Here is a 23,336-nt window from a genome sequence, read left to right as displayed (position 1 = left end):
TTTAGTGTATACAAAATATGAACAGTTTCAAATTATTAAGTTGTCAAAAAGTTTTTGACATGATAATTTTTGTTAATTGAATTAATTATGAAGGTAGAAACATTTTTCTTTTTTTTTGTTGCGATAATTGAATAGATTATTATTATTTGGAAAGGATGCCTAGTATTAAAGGATTTAAGATTTGGGTTTTTTATGATATACATTTGGAAATTTTTAAATAATAAATTATTTAAAATTGTAAATTAAATATTTTAAAATCTAGATATTAATATTTTGTCCAATTATCGCTTTGGCTTATTTAGTAACTTTGAATTGCTGAAATAATCTAATGTTGTTATTAAGTGTTAAATTCAAATCGTCGAATATGTGTTAATTTATTTTAAATTTAAATTCATTATGTTATTTTAATTTTTAAATAACTATGTAATACCCTAATAAAAATGTTAAATTATGACTAATATTTTTAGTTATTTGATCTCTCTTTTTTTCTCATCCCTTTAAGAGGTATATGGTCAACTTATAATTAGCACAATTTTATGGAATTCATTGTTTAAATAAACAATTTGAACAACTTTTTATACACATTTATGTGTAGTTTCCAGATAACGTGCTGGTACTTTGAGTAAAAATTTTACTTGTATTTTGTAATTATAACAAAAACAAAATACAAGTAACTGAAACTAATCGTACGTTATCTAGAAACAGGCCCTTAGTATTTGATGTCATAAAATAAGTGTGTATGGGAATATAAACTAAAAGCTTTAGGTGGCTAGTTTGTTAATTGTTTAAAACCTGTATAAGATGTGAATACCAAAATTAGTAATTTAAACTGAAATTTTCATTGGAAAGTTAAAAAGTTCAGATATGTCTATACCAAGGTACACAAAACAATACAATTTTACTTTAATTATGCTCATTCATTTTCATTTTATGACAATTAGAAACCATAATGTATAGGACACTTATATTGGGACCAGCTTCAATTATTGACCCGATCCTCTTGAAATTTGTAGAGTGATTGATGTCATAAAATAAGTGTGTATGGGAATATGTGCTAAAGGCTTTAGGTGGCTAGATTGTTAATTGTTTAAAACCTGTATAAAATGTGAATCCCAATAATTAACGCATTTATTAACGAAGTCTCTTGTATGGATGTTGGGTAAAATTGAGGACCCACGCCGAATGGATATTACCCTAGAATTTTAGTAAGGGAACAATTTTAGGATAGAGCAACATGTTCTGTAGACCTCTAATGATGCGTTAATGAAGAAAAATAAAAAAATTTGTTTGCAAAGGTCCTCAGGTCAAATCTGCATCTCTAACTATAAGATAAACAAAAATCCGAAATGGGTCTAAACAATTACGCAAATATGAGTTTATCGACAGAAAAGTAATTAAAATCTGGCACTCCAGTAGACATAGGTATATCATCTTAAAACCAAAGTATATATTTTTGATGTTGTGCGATCAATATTTCGACATCTTACAAACGAAATGATAAAATTAATATACCTTTTTTGATATTTTTTCGAATTTCAGACTCTTAACTATCATGTCTCGAACTCTTTTATAAATAAAATAAACAACAATTTTGCAAAAAAAAAAACAATTTTCTTTTGTTGTAGGTATTTTTGCTACAAGTGCGTAAATAATTCAAACAATCAACACAACTCGACATTAAGTTATGCTGACAATGTGACAATAATAAACCACCACAACAACAACGAGAAAGTGTTTGAAATCAGTTTAAAAAGTAAAAAATTCACACTCAAAAAGAAAAAAAGAAACAAAACAAATACGTATCAATTCAAGCATTAAAAAGCATGTAAATTTGAACAATTTTATTTTTTTCTTAAACAACATTTTTCGCATAAATATGTTAAATACCAAAAAAAGAGAAATAAAAAAGTTTTAAGTATAAAACAGAAGCAGTATAGTGATAACAATACTTGACAGTTTATCTGTTTTTTAAGAAAAAAATGGAACTGACAAAAGTATGAATTTTAATTTACACAATTTTATGTTTTTTTTTTTGTCACACTTAAGAAAATTGTGTTGTTTCTGAGAAAGTCATAAGAATCATGTTTTAAGGTGGGCAACTTAGTAAAGTGTGATGTTTTTCTTTTCTTAAATAGGGGAATACGAACGTAAAAGAAAACACATACATACGATAGAGGTTAAATGTCATTGTCTTTTTTTTCGTATAAACGAATGAAACAGAAGAAAAGTCAAACATTTTCTTAAGAAAAAGAAATAAACTTTGAAGTGCTTAGCTGTATTGTATAGCTATGGCTGCTTTTTATCCTTTAGCCAGACGAAAATGAAATTAAAAATGTCATCTTCAGAGAGCAAGAGAGATACAAAAATATACAAATTAAGAGAAAGGACATAATTTTTATTTGATTCCATTCAGCACGTTCACACAAATGTCTTTCGTTTGGGGATAAACAATAAAAAACGAAACAGTTGTAATACATTTTGGTCATAAACTGTTTAACTTTATTTACATATTTAAATAGTCATAGAGTCACGTTCACGTTTGAGAGATTTATCAAAATTGTTTTTATAAAGTTCCTGCAAAAATTTTATTTCAATATTCTGTTTTATAGCTTCTGGAAAAGATAACTGTGTAATGATCTATCATTACTTATTATTATTTTAGAATTTTGAATTTTGGACCGATTGCGAATTTTTAATTTTTTTATAAGTTTGTCTATACAATGACCATTATTTATTTTTCCAATTCAATTTATTTGAAACAATTATGATTTTTTTTGTTTTGCAATATAAAACTAATTCCCGACTCTGTATACTTTCCTACTTGTTATAGTCCTTATTTTCTTTTCTTTTATAGGATTTTGACGTTAAATGAACATTTTACGAGGTGATTATACTCAATAATCTTTAAGCAATAATAAATAAAATTTTAATGCATTGACATAAAAAGATAAAAAATACTAATTTGAAAATCTTAAATACCTTTTTATATTCATACATGAATATAATGAAAAGACATAATAAAATGTAAGATGTTTATTTAAACTTTCAATGTTTCAGAGATTAATTTACTTTAGTATTTATTCCAGTATTTAAATTTAAATACTTTAGTTAGCTGAACAATAATAATAATAATTAAGTCCTAAATGCTAATACAATAAAAAAAACTTTTCAAATAAAATAATTCTTTGTATTAGTCTCATTATAATTATATTTTATCGCAAATTGGTTGATATTTTATATCAACAATTTTCCACTTGTGTTCGAGTTTAAATAGAATTAAAGGGTATTCCTAGATGTTCTAAATAAATACCTAGCAGTTCTATAAAAAGTCATTGTATCCAAAAAATATCATAATTTCTTCTAACGACTAATCATTTGGTTGTCTAAAAATTGTTTTTTATCACATCCTAGCAGTTCGGTAAGACAGTCCAATTACACCATGCAAGCAAAACATTTGTAATCTGTGGAGTGACAATTGACTTCCTCGTAGGACAAGCATATGGTAAAATTGTTAGTCATCTAGGTGGTCTGTAGCTAGGAGTAACCCTAAAGCTAAATTTGTATACACGGTTGTTAGATCTTACAATGGTGTTAAGAAAAATGTAAAAAAAATGTCTAACAATCGTCTCAACAACATTATAAGATCTGACAACTGTGTATCACAACTTTAAGTGGTAGATTTAATAGTTAGTTCGCGACTGTGCGGCTAAACTGCTGGGTACTGGTATTGATAGTAATGTTGGTAGTATCAATTAAAGATTATTATTATTACTATATAAATGGTATTAAAAATATATTGTGGGAGAAAATGTTTGATTAAAAGATTATTCGCAAATTGTACACCTACAATAGGATAATTATAAAAAGTAGATTTTTTATTAATATTTTTGTTTTGCTTTAAAAGTAAGTGGGGGTAAATTGTTTTTATCAATCTGCTTCTAACACATCGAATTATTGATTTAAGATTAACAGAAAGTATTAAAAAACTGTTGAGAGAGCAAAATAACTCGCTGAAATCAGAAATATGTAACATAGATTCATCACCCATTAAATTGGTTTTACAATTCAATGAAAAAAATAATAAATGCAAATCCGTTATTTTATTTATAATTTTCATGAATGTAACTCATAATTACATTACTTTTATATTAGTAGTTTTCTAATGTTATGATAAAATTAATTTCCTCGAAATTATATTTGAAATTATTAAGTATCAATAAAAACATAAACGTGTGCACTCACTTAACAATATTCTGATGTATCTGTCTGCCACAAGAAGCAATTTAATTAAAAATTTCCAACATACGGTAAGAATTGCATGAACTTGCTTCAAATATTCCTTAGAAGTTTGTTTGATATTCTTTTCAGAAAATAAAGTACACGATCGAGCGAAGTAATATTTTTGAATAATTATGATTTTAAATAAATTTTTTCTATAAAAATTTCGAGTTTTAAAGGTTAACTGTAAAATAATTAACAATTTACATTTTTGGAATATTTTTAAAGATCACCCTAATATTTGAGATTGTATTTGTATGAGCTAATGTAAAATATTCGATTTATTCAAAGAATGTAATAAATTTTTATTTTTAGACAAATTAACACGCACGTGTGTATAAACAATTTGCACAAGGGAAATAAACTGTAAATCTATTTTTTATGGTTCAACATAAGTAGGTACACGAACATACATATGTACATGGAAACGACTTAATTTTCATGTATTTTCAATATAATTTTTAATTTAAAGATAATTAAATTAACAAATTTTATTTAAAATGTTTTTCTTTATAAAACTGGAGGAATGTAAAGGATAAACTTTTGATCTCCTTATTAACGTTTGCCACTTAATTGGTAAATACATATGTATTTGTACGAAATGGGTCTCAAAAATGCTCGTACTTTGTACATTAATATATATCGTTTGATAGGTATTCCTTAAAAAAGTGGCACATGGGATACCCTAATATACATGCATATATTAGAATTAGGGTTTTGTAACTTTTGCTGCCCGAGCAATTGAGTTTAAGCAGCTACAATACAAATTTAAAAATTTCCTTTACATCAAGGTATTGCCATCTAAGGGATCGATTTTGAAGACATGGGGCTGGATGAAATAATAAATCCATTTTAACAATTTTCAACAGCATTCATACATAGATCAAAAGAAACTTACATTACTGACAGATAGACAAACAGACGGACGGACATCGCTAAATCGATTCAGAATATACTTTTATTTATAAGGTATACCAACATATAGGTATAAACAATAAATCTATGTTATGTTAATACAAGCCATTAATGAGTTTTTGCATAATAAAATTTAACACAAAATATATACATATTTTTGGAAATATTTTCAATTTTCTATAAACCCATCATCAACAAGAAAGTATCTTTTTAATTCATAATTAATGTTCACGATTTAATTTTCTTTCCACTTTAAAGGCATTAAACATTAATAAATAGCAATTCGCATACTTTTTTAATAACTCAATAATACTAGATGTTGGCAAAGAAATGAATTCTTTGGAATTCACAATTTAATTCACGCAATACATTATAAAGAAAGTAAAATAAACAAGTATGAATGTAAAGTCGGGCATGGCCGCCTATACGAGTCGACTACACCAGTTAGTATGTTAAAAATATGGATTATTTTTAAAACAAAAAAGCATTTTATTTACCCAGCAAAAAAAGTGAGGAAAAAGAAGTAGAATTTTCACCACAAATAACATACTTGAAGTACTTCCAATTTTGGTGAAAAACCTATGAATTTTACATTAGCGTGTCACATCTAATCTTATTCATAGATGCAATAAAAATCCGATATTTGGATGTCAAAAATAAACCGAATTCGTTCATCCTTATGTTAATTTCATTGGTTTTTCACCAAATTTTGATGTACTTCGAATATGTTATTTGTAGTGACTTTTCTATATCTCTTTTCTCACTTTTAACTGGGTTTTAATTTGTAAGGAAATATTTGGTTTAAAAAAGCGAAAAATATATAATCGCATTTTTAGATGTGATTAAGATGTCGTTTGTAAAGTATGACATCAATTATTTTTTGCTGGGTATTTTTACCTTAATTTCGGAATATTTTTACTTATTCTTGACAAAAAAGGAATGTGGATTATTTTTAAAATAAAAAAGCATTTTATATGCTCTTACCTCAATTCCGGAATACTTTCCAAAAAGTAGGACAAAAAAACGAGATATTCTACAAGAGGGCTCATATGGGAGTAGGGTATATATGAGCCTATTCTCACAAATTTTGGTACAGGCATTTACTTAAACATCAATATTATTTATATAAACAGATCGACAGACGGATCGACATAGCTAATCGAGAAAGTGATTTTAATCTGATTGGTATACTTTAAGGTGGGCGTAGGACCAATATTTTTGGGTGTTACAAACATTAGCACAAACACATAATACCCACCCACTAAAATAGTGTAGGGTGTAAATATAGTATAGTTAAAGTAGTAAGGAAAAGTGAGTGTTATTTTGTGACAGTCGTCAAAAAAGGACAAAATAAAATGTAGATAAAATTTATCACAAAAGAAGGAAAATAAAAAAAAGTTGTTAACAATTTTACAAATAAATATAATTTGTTAAGAAATTATATAAATGTACAAGTTTTGTTATAAATTTCATATTCTACTTTTTGTTGTCTATGCTAAATGACTTTTTTTTACATAATATTTCCTTTAATATTTTTTTTTTTATTATTTTTCTGTTTGTTTGCCTTGTAAGCAAAGTATGTAAGTGTGAACAGAACCGCAATAATATTATGGTTACAATATTATATTTTGAAAATATTTCAATAAAACACTTTTGATATTCTCATATTTTTTCCATCTTTTGTTATTAAAATAATTCTAAGGTCGTTTAAAAGTTAGAGAATTGAAAATTCGTTAATTCAACCGATATTTGTGGTTACTTTACAATATCGGTAGTTAAAATTAAAAATGTTTGTAATTGCGGTATTTAAACAAAAACTATATTTTACTACGAAATGTATGGTGATTGTAGAACTTTAGATAAATTACATTTTCTCTCACTTTATCCGCGCCTGGAATAAACTATAGTCTTAACTAACCCTATCCAATGCAACTTTAATCCTTACCCCAGTGTCTGAAATTGTTTGCATTTATTCCCTTTTAATAAAGATTTTTTTAATCGCTCAATATAATGGATATTCTTTCTTTTTTATTCACGTGTTTATTTTTTTATTGTTGTAAACATTATTTTTGTCTGCTATTTTAGTTACAGCTAATCAATTTTTACCATCATTTATTTTTCGGAACATGAAACACAGATTTATTCTATGGCAAACTCATATTTATAAATATATGAACATAAGTATTTGTAAATATTTATGTGTGTATATGGACATTAGGATTCCACCTAGGATACCACCTTGAAACTATGCGTATTAATGTACGCATTATATTAAGAAAGTAATATACAAAATTCTAAAATAGACAAATCCAATGCCAAACTTTTTTTTAATTATTTTTGTGTATAATCTAAAAATGATGACATTTTGAAATCTATTTTAAAAAGATTACAAAACATTTATTTTTAACATTTTGTGCTGTGATCAAAATTTTCAATCGTTTATATAGAATAGGAATTCCTTTCAAAACCCTGATTTTTTTCTAAGATATATATCGAGTGAGAGGTCTTCATAGTAGAATTATCCTACTTGAGATATATAAAATTTTTTTCGAATAGTCCTCAATTCCCTACAATCGGTTGAAAATCCTAACCTGAGTATAATTTGTAAAAAAATATATTAAATTCTTTTGAAAAGGCTCTTAAAATTTCCACAAGTTTGAGCTGATCTTTTTGCATTGGTAATCACAACGAAATAAGGTATGTGTTTTAATTCCCAGCAAAACTGGACATTGGTTTTAATTTAACAACATACTTTTTTATGCTCACAGACAAGATAAAGAACTACTATATATAAGTACTTATTTGTAAGCGAATAGTTAGTTATTGGCCTCCAATGCCATCGCCGTATGAAAATAATTAGTTATAAGCAAAAATAAACGTAGTGAAAAATACTTTCTAATTTATTACTTTTCTCTTTCTTTTTTAAGATTTAACTGGGTTAGTTTGTCGTAAAAGGTTTTAAATATTAAACAGAATTTATCCCTTTTCTAAGAATTGGGAATAGAGAAAGAAAAATGTTTAGGTTTTTGTTAATAGTAGACAGCTTTAAAGAAAATTGACATTAGGGTATAAATAATAAAAAGGGAAATATATACATAACTGATAAAATGCTATAAATTTTATATTTGTCTTAAAAAAAGTTTTAAAATGCATTTGTATTGCAAAGGTAAAACTTTTGAGACAAACGGAAAAAGGCAAAATATCGACTTCTATTAAATTATTACACTTGAACGGTTAATAAGAGATAGGAAAGGATGGACAGGCAAGACAATTTTAATGGTATGCGTCTAATTATCTACGAAAAAATTCATTGTTTTATTTAAATATTTATTAAATTTAAATAAAATTCGGCTAGAATAAAACTTTATATTGCAAGTAAATTTATTCGACCAGTTGCTAGTTATTAAACATAATTTTCAGAAATTTGGCATTTGTACTTTATTTAATCCTTATAATATTAAACTGATTACAAAGCATATTATCTTGTCATAGTTTTAATATAGCGGAAAGTTTTTTTTATAGATTTAGGGTATTATAAAGCCTGGCTAGACTGAATTCATTTTTTATACCCTACATCACTATTGTTGTAAAGTTTGTCACATGAATACCAATTAAAATCTAGGATCCATACAAACGAGACCCTCCGAATGCGACTATTTTTACAAAATTCAAAATAACGAAGTTTTACTTACTTATTTTATCTACCCTAGTACCTAAATATCTAACAAAATTGTCTTATATCTTTTATAAAATCACGAAGGAGTAAAAAGAAAAAAACATTGTTTCAAAATGACGACATTCCAAAAATAACCTTCTCATTAGTAGAAAAACTTATTAAAGTTTTTTCTTAAGATAAACAAAATACTCATACTACTTAACATACATAATACATAGAAATAACCTTAAAGGTGATTGACATATAGTGTCTAATGAAGATAGTTTTCTTCTAGTTTTGTGTTTTCAATGATTTCAAACCGATAATATGTGCGTGGGAAAAACATTTGTGAAAAGTCACGGCTACTGTGTTTACTTTGGGTGTTTAACTTTAGTTTAACTATCTCACACATATTAAGAAAAACACATTGTAATAATAAATAGTTGACAAATACCTAAAGTAAATATAAAGTTTAGTTACAAAATAAACATCTTGTAGATACAAAAGTTTACAGTAGCTTAACAAAATGTATTAGTTTAAACAGTTATGACTTATTTTGTGCAATTATTGCATGTTAAAGTAAATAAGTTTTTTTTTTGTTGATAATTCCTTAAGATTGACTTTGAAAAATATCCTAGAAAAAACTTACATTAAGAGCTTTACAACTAATTTCAACTACTAATTCATTGGCATTGAAAAGTAAGTACAAGTCATTATCATGTTTTTGCTGGGATACAGTTGTATCATATGTGTAACAAATTTATTTACTTATGATTTAATATTTAAATGTAGAAATGAAAATAAATTCATTTTATCTTTTAAATGTTACTAAGTCATGTTGGTTAAAATTTTCTCTTGACCATGTTCACCTAATGTCTATTTGGTTGTAGTAGAGATTTACACATTTGATATGTTTGCTTTTATAATTCAAACATATTTATAAGTTGTCATGTAATAACTTTATTATATGTATTTTTGCATTAAATCATGTCACATAAACATAAAATGTTAACATCTATTACATAAAAATACACATGTAGTATATTTGAACACACATATACTTGCACATTAGACAGACTCTCCAAAAATAAAGCTTGATTTACCGTTTCCACACAATATACATACATGGTTATCAAAATATTTCGATGTCTTTAGAATTATTGCTAAAGACATGATTTTAAAAAGTTTCCTATTTAAAATCAGCAAAATCTGTCTCCAAATTCCAAACCAAGTCAGTTATAAGCGTTAAAGTTATTTTCTGAGGGGGTCTTATATACAAGGTAGGATCTATTATGGGCCGATCGTGATAACATTTGGTAGGGTTAAAATCATAAAAACTGGGGTTTGTTCATTACTATTCTGGGTGGGGAGTTCGATTCTCTTTTGAGGCACTGATTAAGGAAATCTCCACGGATTTCGTATAGATACATCCTCCTTTCAAACTATCTACTTTATTAAATAAATTGTAATGAAAATACAACTTAAAAGGGACCTTTGTTGAAATTCGTCCAACAGAGAGAGAGAGAGAGAGAGAGTGTGTGTAAAAAACACTCTTGCCTAAGTGAGTCGGTGTAATAGTACACATATTTGGATATTATTACAAACAAATGTATGTATATTAAAAACATGTTATTTACATAAAAACAGGTTCAAAAAAATTATTTCACACAATATAGAAAAATCAATTAAATAAAATGTTAAATTTTCATAATAAAATAATACTTATGCCAATTAATAATTGCTAAATAATTTTACTATAACAAGATAAAATCCCATTTGTTTGATATATTATCTTTCACACTGTTTAATTAAACACACACATGCATGCGTAAGTGAACATGCGTTTATATTGCGAATATTTGTTTATTTGCTAGAGCAAACAAACAAATCTACAGCATATTTAATATTATAAAACCCCTAATTGTCACGTTTAAAATACCAAGTCATAATGATATCTTTGATAAATTGTTTTAATAATGTCATACTCGTACAAATTGTTTGTTCAGTCGTCGGTTAGTTTGCCTATTTTTCTAGTTATTTGTATATACAAGAGCTACAATGGCAAAACATCCTTTACATAAATATCATCGAACAAACACGCATATTTACAAAGTGAACAAAAAAAAAAAAGATTTATTTTTTTTACGAACCTAAAGTCAACACAACTAATGATTCAACATGTTAAAGGTTTAGACATTTCTAACGAAACGTTTTTCTATGCCTTTGCTAAAGGGTGTTAGAATGTAAAAAATGATAAAGTGAAAATAAAATGTTTAAAATAAATAAATTATTAGAAATTGTAAAACATTAAAGGTCGTTTTAATAGTCCGAGAGAGAATTAAATTTTATGTTTCAGTGAATTTTATATTAAGTAATATAACATTTTTAGGACACATTTAGATACATATTAAGGTGTTTCTGTTTTTATTTTATTTTATTTTATTTTATTTTATTTTATTTTATTTTATTTTATTTTATTTTATTTTATTTTGAAAACAAATCATAGTAGTATGTGTGTATTTCCTGAAATTGTATTTACATTAAATATACATATATATTTTTTACATTTTCCGGTTGTAACATGTATATTGAATTAATGAGCTGAGTTCTAATTCTAAGATAATCTAGCTATGTCTGTCCGTCCGTTCATCCGTCTGTCTGTTAAAAGTACGATAGAGTCCGAATAGAAGGTTTGAAATTTAACACTAATTTTCCCTATAGATAAAGTTTGTTTGATATTGAAAATGGGCAATATCGATCCACGTTTTCGAATAGCTCCCATACATGTGGCCCCTAAAGCAGTTATAACTCATTTAAAAATGGGAAAATAGCAATGAAATTCGACATTAATAAACCGTTTATAATATAAATTCTCTTTACCAAATTTCTTTAAGGAGCATTACTGGTTCGGTTCATAATTAACCCATATAAAGTATCCCTCAGAAAATTACTTTAACGCACATTATTGGTTTAAAAATGCGAGTATAGCAATAAATCTCGATACACAGAAGTAAGTTTCTTACAAACCAAAATCTCATAATAAAATCAACCTAATGTTTATAGGAGAGCATTCCATTTACTGCATACGGTTTGATTGTGGATGTATAAGATTCGGCATAGTTAAATATAACACTCTTACTAACAAATTTATGCCAAAATTCGTTAAATTGTCTGATATGGATAAATAGAACCCTCATGCGATTTGCAGCAAAAATATGATATTGCTTTTTTGGATGCCCTGCTCAATACCAATATTTGCAAATATTTTACTGGTCCTACACGAAATTCAGTTATATAATATATAAAGTTACAAAAACAAAACAATAATTATAAACTGTCTTCCAAAGGTTAATTAAAATAGCAAATGATCTTAGAAGAGATTTCTTGCATTTAGTTAAATAACTAGTCCCTAAAGAGAAATTAAATAAAATTTTCAAACTAACTTTACTACTATGATTTGCTAAGGCACAGTAAAATGATGACTAAATCGACAATTTTGAATAAATACTTTACAACTAAATGAAGCACGATTCTAATACATTCAAATACATTAATAACAATACATTTGTAAAAAGTATTAAATACCTATTTTTATTAAAACTATGTATATTTTTTTCCAATCACCAAGATTTTACTGTACATGGTTTTTCGTTCTCTGATGACAAAGTTAAACAAAAAATTTCTTATGAAAATTGTTTTAAAATTACTTTATATAAATAATGTAAAAATAAAGTTTGCCGAGACCAAAACCACAACAAACTTAATGGTATATAATTTGTTAAGGCACAAATTAGAGAGAAAAAAACTTATTATTTTACATAAGAAAACAATAAACTAAAGTTCTTGCTTTAACTTTTTTGTATATGGTCAATAATGCCAAGGAGAAGCAATTGTTGTTGGAAATAAACTTTTTAATTTTACGATAAGAATATGTACATACCCAGCAAAAAAATTTAAATTGTTTATACTTATGCTTCAACTTTGTTTTCAATGACTATCACATACCATCTGCATTACTTTTAAGTTATTTAATAATAACTTACCCAGCAGTTCGATAAAGAGTCGATGCATACGAAAAAGATAATGATTTCTGCTAACGTACATATAACCACTTAGTTCATGTGTAACCAAAAGAGAGTGGATTACTTTTAAGTTATTTAATAATAACTTAGCCAGCAGTTCGATAAAGAGTCGATGCAACCGAAAAAGACACTGATTTTCACTTACGTTTATATAACCACCAAGTTGGCTCTAAATCATCTTCGTCACGGATGTACTTTTTGTAAACGAGTGTGAAGATTATTAGCCAATGAATAACTAATGAAATGTCATTTTAAATAGCTTTTTAACTCATTTATTTTCTAGATAAGTTTTTGCTGGGTACAAACATACTTATAAACAAACTACAAAAATAAAAAAATAAAACTCATAATAATTGTCTACGAAATCCTCCATTACATTCTGTAATCATATTTAATGTTATTAAATGATAAAATTAAACAGATAAACTTCAGAATGTATTGAAATAAAATCCCTTGCCTATTTTCTTTACCATAAGTATGCTCGTGCATATTTAACGCATTTGCGAGTAAGTAAACAAAAAAAAATATCAGATCAAGTACATCTGCATGCGAAATTTTTTTTTAAATATTTCTTAAATGGAATTGAAACACCCAGCTATAGAGGAAGATGTATGTATATGATACTTAATCGCTTAAATATTATGACGTTTCTTTATCTTTATGTTGTGTGATGATTTTACTGGCAGTTGCTAGTAACTAAAAAATCATGAATTTTTTTCATTACTTATAAATTTTTATTTCGTTATATTTTTTATTTAGTTTTTTTTTCGTACATTCTTTAGTATTTGTGGATGCGTTAATTACATTGTATATTTGTAGTTTCTGTTGTATCTTATGTGATTTCTTGTATGTGTGATTTTCTGGTTTTGTTTATATCAAAGTTTTTTTTTTTTTTGTATTCCAACTCTTGAATGAACGAATAACTCTTCAAATCACAGTGAAATGATGCTTGTTGCAGTTTAACTGACAGATGACAAACGAAAGTGTATCCGTAGATCAGAATATCGCCAGTTTAAAGTGGAATTGCATGTCTTTTTTTGCTCTCACTTGCAGAGTATTTGGTTGGTCGTTTTATTATTTATTTGTTTATGTTTTGCAGGCAGAATTTCTGGCAACTATAATTTAAATTCACAAGTTGTTTACAGTGTGAATAGAAATCATTGAAACAATTATTGTTTCAAAAATCTGTGAAAAAGCTCATAAAATATTATTTTTCTAAATGTAAATGTGTATCTCGTTGCATGTCCCCCTGTAAATATGTACATGAATATGTAAATTACACATATACGCTTCATATCATACTAATCAGTATGTATGTTTTATGCACTTTTTTAATGTCATTTTCATTCCATTTCATAATTTCCTTTTACAAATCATTTTCAGTTGTTATTCGTTTTGCTCCTTTTGCTACATTAATGTTAATTAGCATTGTTGTTAAAAAATTAAATGAGTTGAAGAAAATCTTATTAAAACGATACGTATTCACTTAAAGTGGTCTTTACGATGATATAGTGTTAGGGGGAAAAGAAAAATTGCTGCAATTAAATTACATGTAGAAATTTTAATAACTAGTTGGAAGTTGGGTTTGGAAATTTTTTAATTCCTTTTTATTTTTGTCCATTGCCTTAGTTATCCTTTTTTTGATGTAAAATTTTATTAATTTTAAATCTATGACATTTTATTTTCCAACCCTTGTTAAAGAAAGTGTGTACATTTACACCTGATATTTTTAAACTTTGCTGCTTTATACTCTCTTAAGAGGATATTTGTTTATTTTAAAAAATAATAAATATTTACTAAAAACTAAATTTACTTTTCTTTAACTTACATACATGCATATACCTCTAAATAAGTATGTATGTTTGATTAAGGTTAAATTTAGTTATGTACTTGACAGATTCAAAAATATTAAGGGGTTTTTTGTAAAAAAGATGAGTAACTTATAAGGAAATTATAGCATCTTGATAGTGATTTTGTTTAGATACAAATTCGAGTTCCTAGAGTAATAGTAGTAGTAGTTTCTTGTTAAAAACGATTTCCCGGTGAATATTCGATTTCCCGGTAAATATTCGATTTCCTGGTGAATATCAAAAATTTGACTTATTTCGGTTGAATAACAAAATATTTTTGTTCGATGAAGTTCGCGATATCATTATGGGACGACCATGTACATATGTTGAAAGCAACAGGTTTTATTTTCTGTATATCACTTTCCTAACTAACTTACTTACTAACTAACTAATTAAGTAACTAAATAACTAACTAACTATCTGATGTAAACCAAACTAACCAGTTGATTCATCACGGAACGGTCGTACTTAGATACTAACCGAGTCCTTACTCAGTTGAATGCGTACGGTATAATCACTCACCAAAGATTAAGATGTTTCTTACAGATAATCCAATAACCATTTTATTCCCATTTAAAGTAAAGGAAGGAGGCATCAAGAGATGAAAAATAAATTCGTTTTTTCATATTTCACAACAAGCAAACATAAAAGGATTCAGCAAATTATAAATACTTCTTAAAAAAACTCTTTTATGATTTATTTACCAACATTTGAATGTGTGTATTTATGTGACTGTGCAGGCAATGACAAAAAGTTATGACAACATGTAAACAGTTAACGTGTTCAAGAACAGTTGTCATTTCAACAGTTAAAATATGTATGTGTATTTTTAAATTTGTTTAAGAAAAAAAGAGAAAAATCAACATGATGAAATATTTTTAAATAGAATGCTTAAACAAAAAACCCAACATACAGTCGAATATTTAAACATTTGAATACATGCCTTTTAAAAAACTGATTGTGTGAGTTTTCCACTGTTAAGCACGTGCAGTGGGTTTGTTGTACCTTCAAAAACCAGTAAGACTTTAGTAGGGTGATAACACGACATACAAATGAACTCATAAAATGTTATTTTTCCATTCATGAAAAAAGAAAGATTGATTGTATTTTTTATGTGTTTGTTTTGTTTTTTTTTCTTTTTACAGACAACCATCAGATCGTAAAAAGGAACATATCAAACGTCCTATGAATGCGTTTATGGTATGGGCTCAAGCAGCTAGACGTGTTATGTCCCAACAACATCCACATTTACAAAATTCCGAGTTAAGCAAATCTCTAGGAAAATTATGGAAGTAAGTACATTAAATAAATATTACAAGTATTTTATGTTTATGTTTAAAAGCATGTAAATAATAAATTGATAAAAATATACATTTTTATTTATGAATAACAAAAAGGAAAAATTACTGTGTATCATAAATTAGAAAATATTTTCATTTGAGTAGAAATTATAAAAAAAAATACCAAAAAAATCTTTAATTTAGGGACTGAAATATGTAAATTTAAGTGGCTCCGAAAATGTCTTTGTTTAGTTATTCATTATTTTGTTTTTACATATTAAATGTTAGAAATGCTCACTTCAGTCGCTGTCATAGGATAGTATTAATCATAATTTTAATTAATTGCAAGAACATGTTAAAAATCATAAAACAAATTTTTATTTTTCATTTTATAATAAGTCAGAAAAAAAATTAAACACATTTTTTATTTAATATAATTTTTGTTTGTATTTTATATAAAACTTTGCGACAATTAAGAATAAAAAACCAAATTTTATGGTTCATAGAAATGCCAGCTTGATAAGAAAAAATTAACATATCGCTATGTGATTTAGTGTTTGTCTTTCTCTAAAATTTAAATGAATAAATAATATTAACATATTTTTCACATCAATTCTTATTGATGAATAGTTGAAATAATACAACCGGAATGGTGATAAGACATTAAAATATTTATTACAGTTTTTCAGTGTTATTTATTTGTTTTATAAGTATTTCTTTAGAAGATCAATTAAATATAAAAAATATTTTTTTTTTATGAAAAAAAGAATTAATAATAATATTTACAATTAAAATTTTTTTACAATTTTAATCTTTTAAAATATGTGTATTTTAATCTTTTTAACAATATATATGTACATATTTTTCAAATTAATTAAACAAAAATATTTGCATTTTTACAAGCATACTTATGGATGCACATATATACATATATAAATTATATGTAAATCAATTTTAAATGGAAACAAATATTTATTTGGGAATCAAAATAACTTGGCTTTCTATGCATTTTAATTAAAATCATTTCCCACCGATAAATGCTTTTAAACTTTCATTTTTTATAATTTTTTATTGTTGTTTAACACTTTTTATAGAAACCTTAAGGATTCCGATAAACAACCATTTATGGATGTAGCTGAGAAATTACGAAAAACACATAAACAAGAGCATCCAGACTACAAATATCAACCAAGAAGAAAGAAAGGACGTTCACTAGCAGTCAGTGCAGTACAATGTGGCGATAGCTTCAATGCAGCCGTAACAGCAGCTGCAATGATGACTTTGACCACCAGCAAAAATAACAATGGCAACAGCAACAATAATGGTATAGTTGAAGTTAAGTCCAACAATGGCCACAATAGAAAAACAACAAACGCACAGTTGTCTAGTAGACTAAATGGCAAAAGTAACAATGGCAACAAACGGGGCCGTGAACCGACTTCAGCAACAACAACAACAGAACATGTAAATGGTAAATCAGTGTACGATAGCATGGTGGATATAAATGAAACTGTAAAGAATGCGTGTAAAACAGCAGGGTTGTTGACTCAGGGACATTCACTGGCCAATGGTATGGTGATAAGTGATGAGACAGCTGATTTTATGTTCAATCGTTACGAATATACAAAACGTATGGATAGTCCATGTTCAACTACAAGCTCTTTGCAATCTTGTGGTACTATGGGAAATGAAACGCAGCAACCTCTAACACCTCCAGCAACACCATATACACGTGCTAGCAACCATCAACAGCAACATTTGCAACGCACCATGATGGTTCCACCAACAAATGATACTGGTGCCTTAAACGAATATAATTTACTTAATATTGAAGGACGCGAATTCATTTCCTTGGACGATTGCTCCTTTGGTGGTGGTAGTGGTAGTGGAATAATGAATAACAATAGTGAATTAACAGAAAGTCAAAACCAATTACCACCATATGCTCTACAGTTCTACATGAATCGTTCCTCGTATGAACAACAAAATTCTATGGAATATCAAAATTACAATAACAATAATAATATTGTTGGTGGCTCTGGTTTGCCGGAGTATTCAACATATCGTCGCTCTGATTGTGCATCATCTCCCACGATACACACCATTGAACCGTTAAATTATTTTAACATATCTTCACCGCAAACAAAACCTCCCAACCTCATGCCTACAGCTTCTTTGAAATCAGCTACAGCGAATGGTAGTAATTATGTGGCGCCATATGCTGCAATTACAAATACTGTTTCCCCAACGACCGTCCCAAATGAAGATGTTGAAGTTAATATCGAACAATACTTTATAGATCACTTAATGCCAATGGAGCCTAATAATGCCTCTCTACATACCGCATCAGCAATGACCACCTCTTTAATAACATCTTCCTCATGCCATTCGCCCCCTCAGACAAGTCAAAAAGAAGAAACATCTGGATTGTTGGTTGCTAATAACAATTCACCGAAATCTTTGTTATATGCAAAAATACCAAGAGAATCACAACTGCTGCATGCTGCCGTCAGCAATACAGCTACAACGCCAACAACCCTAAGCTGTTTACCAACACCCTCAAACTCTTCTACATCCTGTTCATCGTCGACAACTCCTTCATCGTTGGCATCACCACAAAAATTTTCAACATCACCTACGTTGAAGACTAGTGAAATGACTTCATTTAATACACATGTACATGGCGCTGACAACTCGAATTGTTTTTATGTGCCTCAAGAACACACACCGAACGCAATATCTTTGACAACAACCGCAACAACTATAGCAGCATCCACCTTGACGGAAAACATTGAATTACAACAACAACATCAACAACCACAACCCGAGTATTCGTTGTACAGTAATGATGATCATTCCAATAATCATCATGCTTTCTCTACACAAAATTCAATTGTGTCCGCCCATCTTCAACAGCAACAACATCATCATCAGCAGCACCCACAACATCTGCTCTGGAATGGTTATAATGTACAATAAAAGTCACTTAGTTATAATTAGTTTTAAATTTACATACTTACATTTTTTTAAATAGTATTATCTTTTTTTACATTTTCATTTACGTACTTAGTACATACAAACATGTGTACATATGTGTGTATTTATCAGCATATATATTTATTTAGAAATTGTCTTTTATTATTATTGCTTATGTACATAGGAATCTATATATATAAAAAAGTAAATATTACGAGTATCAATATTTGTATCAATTTGTTTTAATTAGATTTTACTGTAAAAGTTTAAATGTACCATTACAATATTGAAAAAATATAAGGGTGGTAACAAGTTGGTGTTAACATATATTTTGTATAGAACGTTAATTTTGTGGCTTTTATATTAGCCCCTATCGAGACATTCATAAATGAATGAATCATTCATAATATATCAATATTACAGAAGTCCATTGACTAAACCATATCTTAATCAATTATATAAAAGAGAGAAATGTCAGGCATTCGTAGAAGTTAGATCCACGTATATTGGAGTTAATGTATCAAAATATGGTTGATATGCTCACCTTAATTATCGGTTAGGAATTATTTGCTAAGTTGATTAAGCCAGTCTGTGTGTCCATGTAAACCATGTTATTAAATTACAGGTCGTAATTTTTAAGATAATATAATAAAATTCATTAAAATCAATCTATCCATAATTTTACGTACACCGGGGTAGTGTTAATGATTGACTGTAATTTTTTTAAAGATGATCTTATATGTGTATGGGGGCTATCCAAATACGTGGACCGGTATTGCCCATTTTAAATACCAAAAAACCTTATTTCAGCTCATTCCGTTCGGACTCTATCGTGTTTATAACAGACAGACAGACAGACAGACAGACAGACGGACGGACGGACGGATAGACGGTCAGACATATCTAGATCGCCTTGGAATTTATGAAGGACCCAGAATATATATACGTTTGTGGGTCAATAACCAATATTTCAATGTATTACAAACGGAATGACAAAACCAATATTTTTGATTATGGGTATTAAAATGCAAGAAAACAAATGTTAAAAACGTAAATCTCTTCTATATTAAGTTGCCGATATATGTATGTACATTTGTATATCTGAAAACTAATATATAATAAAAGCACAAATATTTTCAACTACAATCTGACAAAAATCAAATTCATTTTCTGTTAAAGTAAAATTAAACGAATGTTTAAAAAAAAAAAAAAAAAAACTAAAAAAAACAAATTCTCAACAAAATAAAATCCATTTAAATAAAATGAAAAGGTAAGTAACTTTTTTTCTTCATTGATTCATTTTTTGTATATATGTGAACAAAAAAGAAACCATTTTTTTTGATTGAAGTGTATTCAAAGCGGAGAGAAGAGGATATAGCATGTATACTCATGGATTTGATTGACAGCTGTGGGAAAATATATAGAAATTTTATTTTGTTTGATTTCGATTAAAAATGTTTAAAATTTGTATATTTATTATTGTAAAATTCACAATCAGTATTGTATAGTTGTATGTCATAATTTTTTATTATTGTTTCGTTTTTGTGTTGAAAAAATTGTATTTTAAACATTATTATAATATACAACGACACAACATTGAAAAAATTTATTTAAAAAATAATGAAAATTGATACGTTCTTAATTATTTTGCAAAAATGTAGGTTGCACCTCTTACGTACACAAATGTTAAATGTTTGTAAAGGTTACAAATTTAATTTAAATTCAGTGCAAATGAAAGGAAAACTTTGTACCTATGTGCTTATTTGTAAGAGCAGCTCTATTGTTTCATTATTGTACTTAGTTATTGTCATTTTAAAGTACCTTTCCATTACATCTTTTCTAGCGATGAATTAAACGGATATTAAAGAAAATACAGTCTTAGCTCTAAATATAAAAAGCTTAACACAATTGACATATAAAAAAAATCAATTTATTCAAGAATTTCAAGAACTACGATATCTACTGTTATGCATCGAAACGTAGTAAACTAATCAGATGTACCAGATGATGGTAAATGTTGTCAAAGTATATGTGTACGTACGAAAAGTGTTGACGCACTTCTTTTAGTTTGAATATGTATATTGTATGTTTGTATTTTACATTTATATTGTTGTATTATATAAAATAGCAATTTAGTTTTACAGACTCACAAAGACACAATTATTATTGATACAAAGACTTATTTAGAAAACATCTCTTTCATTACACTGTATTTCAACTAAAACTTGTCATTTGTTTTGAAAAAAAAAATCAAACGAATTTTTGATAACATTAAATGGCAATAGAACGTGTATGGAAATATAAATAAAAATGTAAAACAGGTTTTCATAGTTACATTATACTTGTACAAAATGTAATAATGTAACCTCTTTGAACGGAAGTTACTTTGATTACGTAGAAAAAGGGAAATATTTTTATCATATTATAAAGAAATCGAAGCACATTACGGGTTTTCAAAAAAAGTTGCAGAGATTTTTAAATAAATGAATATTTATTTCGTTTCTTTCCCTCTGAATTTTCAAAATAATTTAATAAAATTATGAAAATGACGAATCGGTCCATGATACCTCCTAAAAAGAGGTTTTGCGCTCATAATTATGTTAAATGTTGAAGTACGTAAAGAAAAATCGACAAAACTTTTAATTGAAGTCTTAATGGCACTGCTGATAAAGAGGGTGCCATATAAGTTTCCATTTAGAAAAGTCGAAATTTTCTTAAAAAACGTAGGCTCATCCCATATGTTTATAAGTAAAAAGTAAAATCTCTTTTCATCAGCAAAAAGTAAACATATTCCGAAATAAGGGTAAAAACAAATTAAATGCATTATTATTTAAAGATATAATCAAAATTTTTAACATACTCACTGGTGTATCATATGGTAGGTCATGACTATGCATTCATACTTGTTTAAATCATGAAAAGTTTTTTCCTCTAATTTTTCTATCTTGATTTCATTACAAAAGTTAATTCAATCATTACACTATAAAACCCAATAAATCCACCTCTAAACCCAAAATTTACTTATTTATATATACAAATGTTAACGAAATCAAGTAGCTATAGCTTGAAATTAAATAACTCTCAATATCCAACAACCTGTAAGCAGTTAATCAACTCCTGTTAATCTTTAAGATTTAGTTTCACAGGAAATTGTTTTTCTTTTTCATTTTGCAGTTGTAATTTTTTAAATCCATTTGTTTTCCAGACGATCAAATTCTACTGATACACCTGTTTAAATTTTATAAAATATGACTTCAACAACAAAAAAACAAAAACATTAATTTGGTAGCTGATAATGTTCGACAAAAAAGGTTGCAAACTTTTGTTTACAATTGTCTAAGTAAACATAAATAATTTCCTCTCTTTTTCAAAACAAAAAGGTCCCACAGAAGTAATGTAAAAAGGACATTATGTTTATATTTCTATAATGGATGACAAAAAACTAAAGAAAAGAAAAGACAGTGTTTGTACAGGTGCGGCATTGAATAACATGGACAAACTTTTGCCTTTCCTTAGCTTTAACATGTTGGCTGTGATAAAAATATAGAGATTGCTTTTAATATAAATAAATAAAGAAATACAGTAGTAGTTTGTTAGCAATCAGGCGGAAAATTGCTTAAGATTCATTGTTATCACTATCAATCTGTAATTATAACTAGAAGTTTTCCTTATTGTAAATATTTAGCTTTTATTGCGAAAGGAAGTGAAATGGAACAGAAAGGAACATATAAATGACAAATGTGAGTAGGAAATGAAAGTGTATTTCTTTTTTTAAAATAGTAAACTGAAACTAATTTATTTTGGAGAAGTATTTTAATGGCGATTTTAGCAATTAGATTGTTGCATCCACAGTTGTTTAAATTATAGTTCAAATTATTAAGTAGACAAGTTTTAAATTGGAAAATAATTGTAATTTTTGAACAAAAACTTTTTAAGCGAAAAGCTCTGAAATAGAAGTCTCTAAAGAGCTCATTATGGTACAATCAAACAAGCGACTTATGTTTTAGATAATAAAATCGATAGAGTCTGATGGCGATATTAAATATTTTTCGGAGATAAGTTTCTAGCAAAAATTTGGTATACTTTTATACTTTACAATGATTACTACATATCTACTGTATTACTTTCAATTCACAATCGATGTCGCATCGTTATAAAAATTTTTAAAATACATTTTTTTGAAACAAAAACTAATTAATAATAGCAAATAAGGGTGTTATCTTCGGCCGAATCTTATATACCCATCATCAAATCGTATATCGTAACAGAAATGCTACCCTATAAACATCGTGCTTTCAAC

General features: G+C 27.3%; 1 protein-coding gene across 1 annotated transcript in view; it reads left to right on the top strand.

Annotated features, from left to right (window-relative positions):
- LOC111681577 (transcription factor Sox-9) overlaps window positions 1-19,238 on the top strand; it is a 29,926-nt gene extending 10,688 nt beyond the window's left edge. The window contains exons 2-3 of the mRNA XM_023443424.2: window positions 15,926-16,072; window positions 17,155-19,238. Of these exons, the coding sequence (XP_023299192.2) occupies window positions 15,926-16,072; window positions 17,155-19,039 (2,032 nt within the window). The 3' untranslated portion in view covers window positions 19,040-19,238. The remainder of the gene's footprint in view (window positions 1-15,925; window positions 16,073-17,154) is intronic.
- The last annotated feature ends 4,098 nt before the right edge of the window (window positions 19,239-23,336 follow it).

This window comes from Lucilia cuprina, chromosome 4, assembly GCF_022045245.1.
Source record: "Lucilia cuprina isolate Lc7/37 chromosome 4, ASM2204524v1, whole genome shotgun sequence".
Taxonomy (NCBI): domain Eukaryota; kingdom Metazoa; phylum Arthropoda; class Insecta; order Diptera; family Calliphoridae; genus Lucilia; species Lucilia cuprina.
Note: the sequence above shows the minus strand (reverse complement) of the source record. Positions and strands in the feature narration are given on the sequence as shown.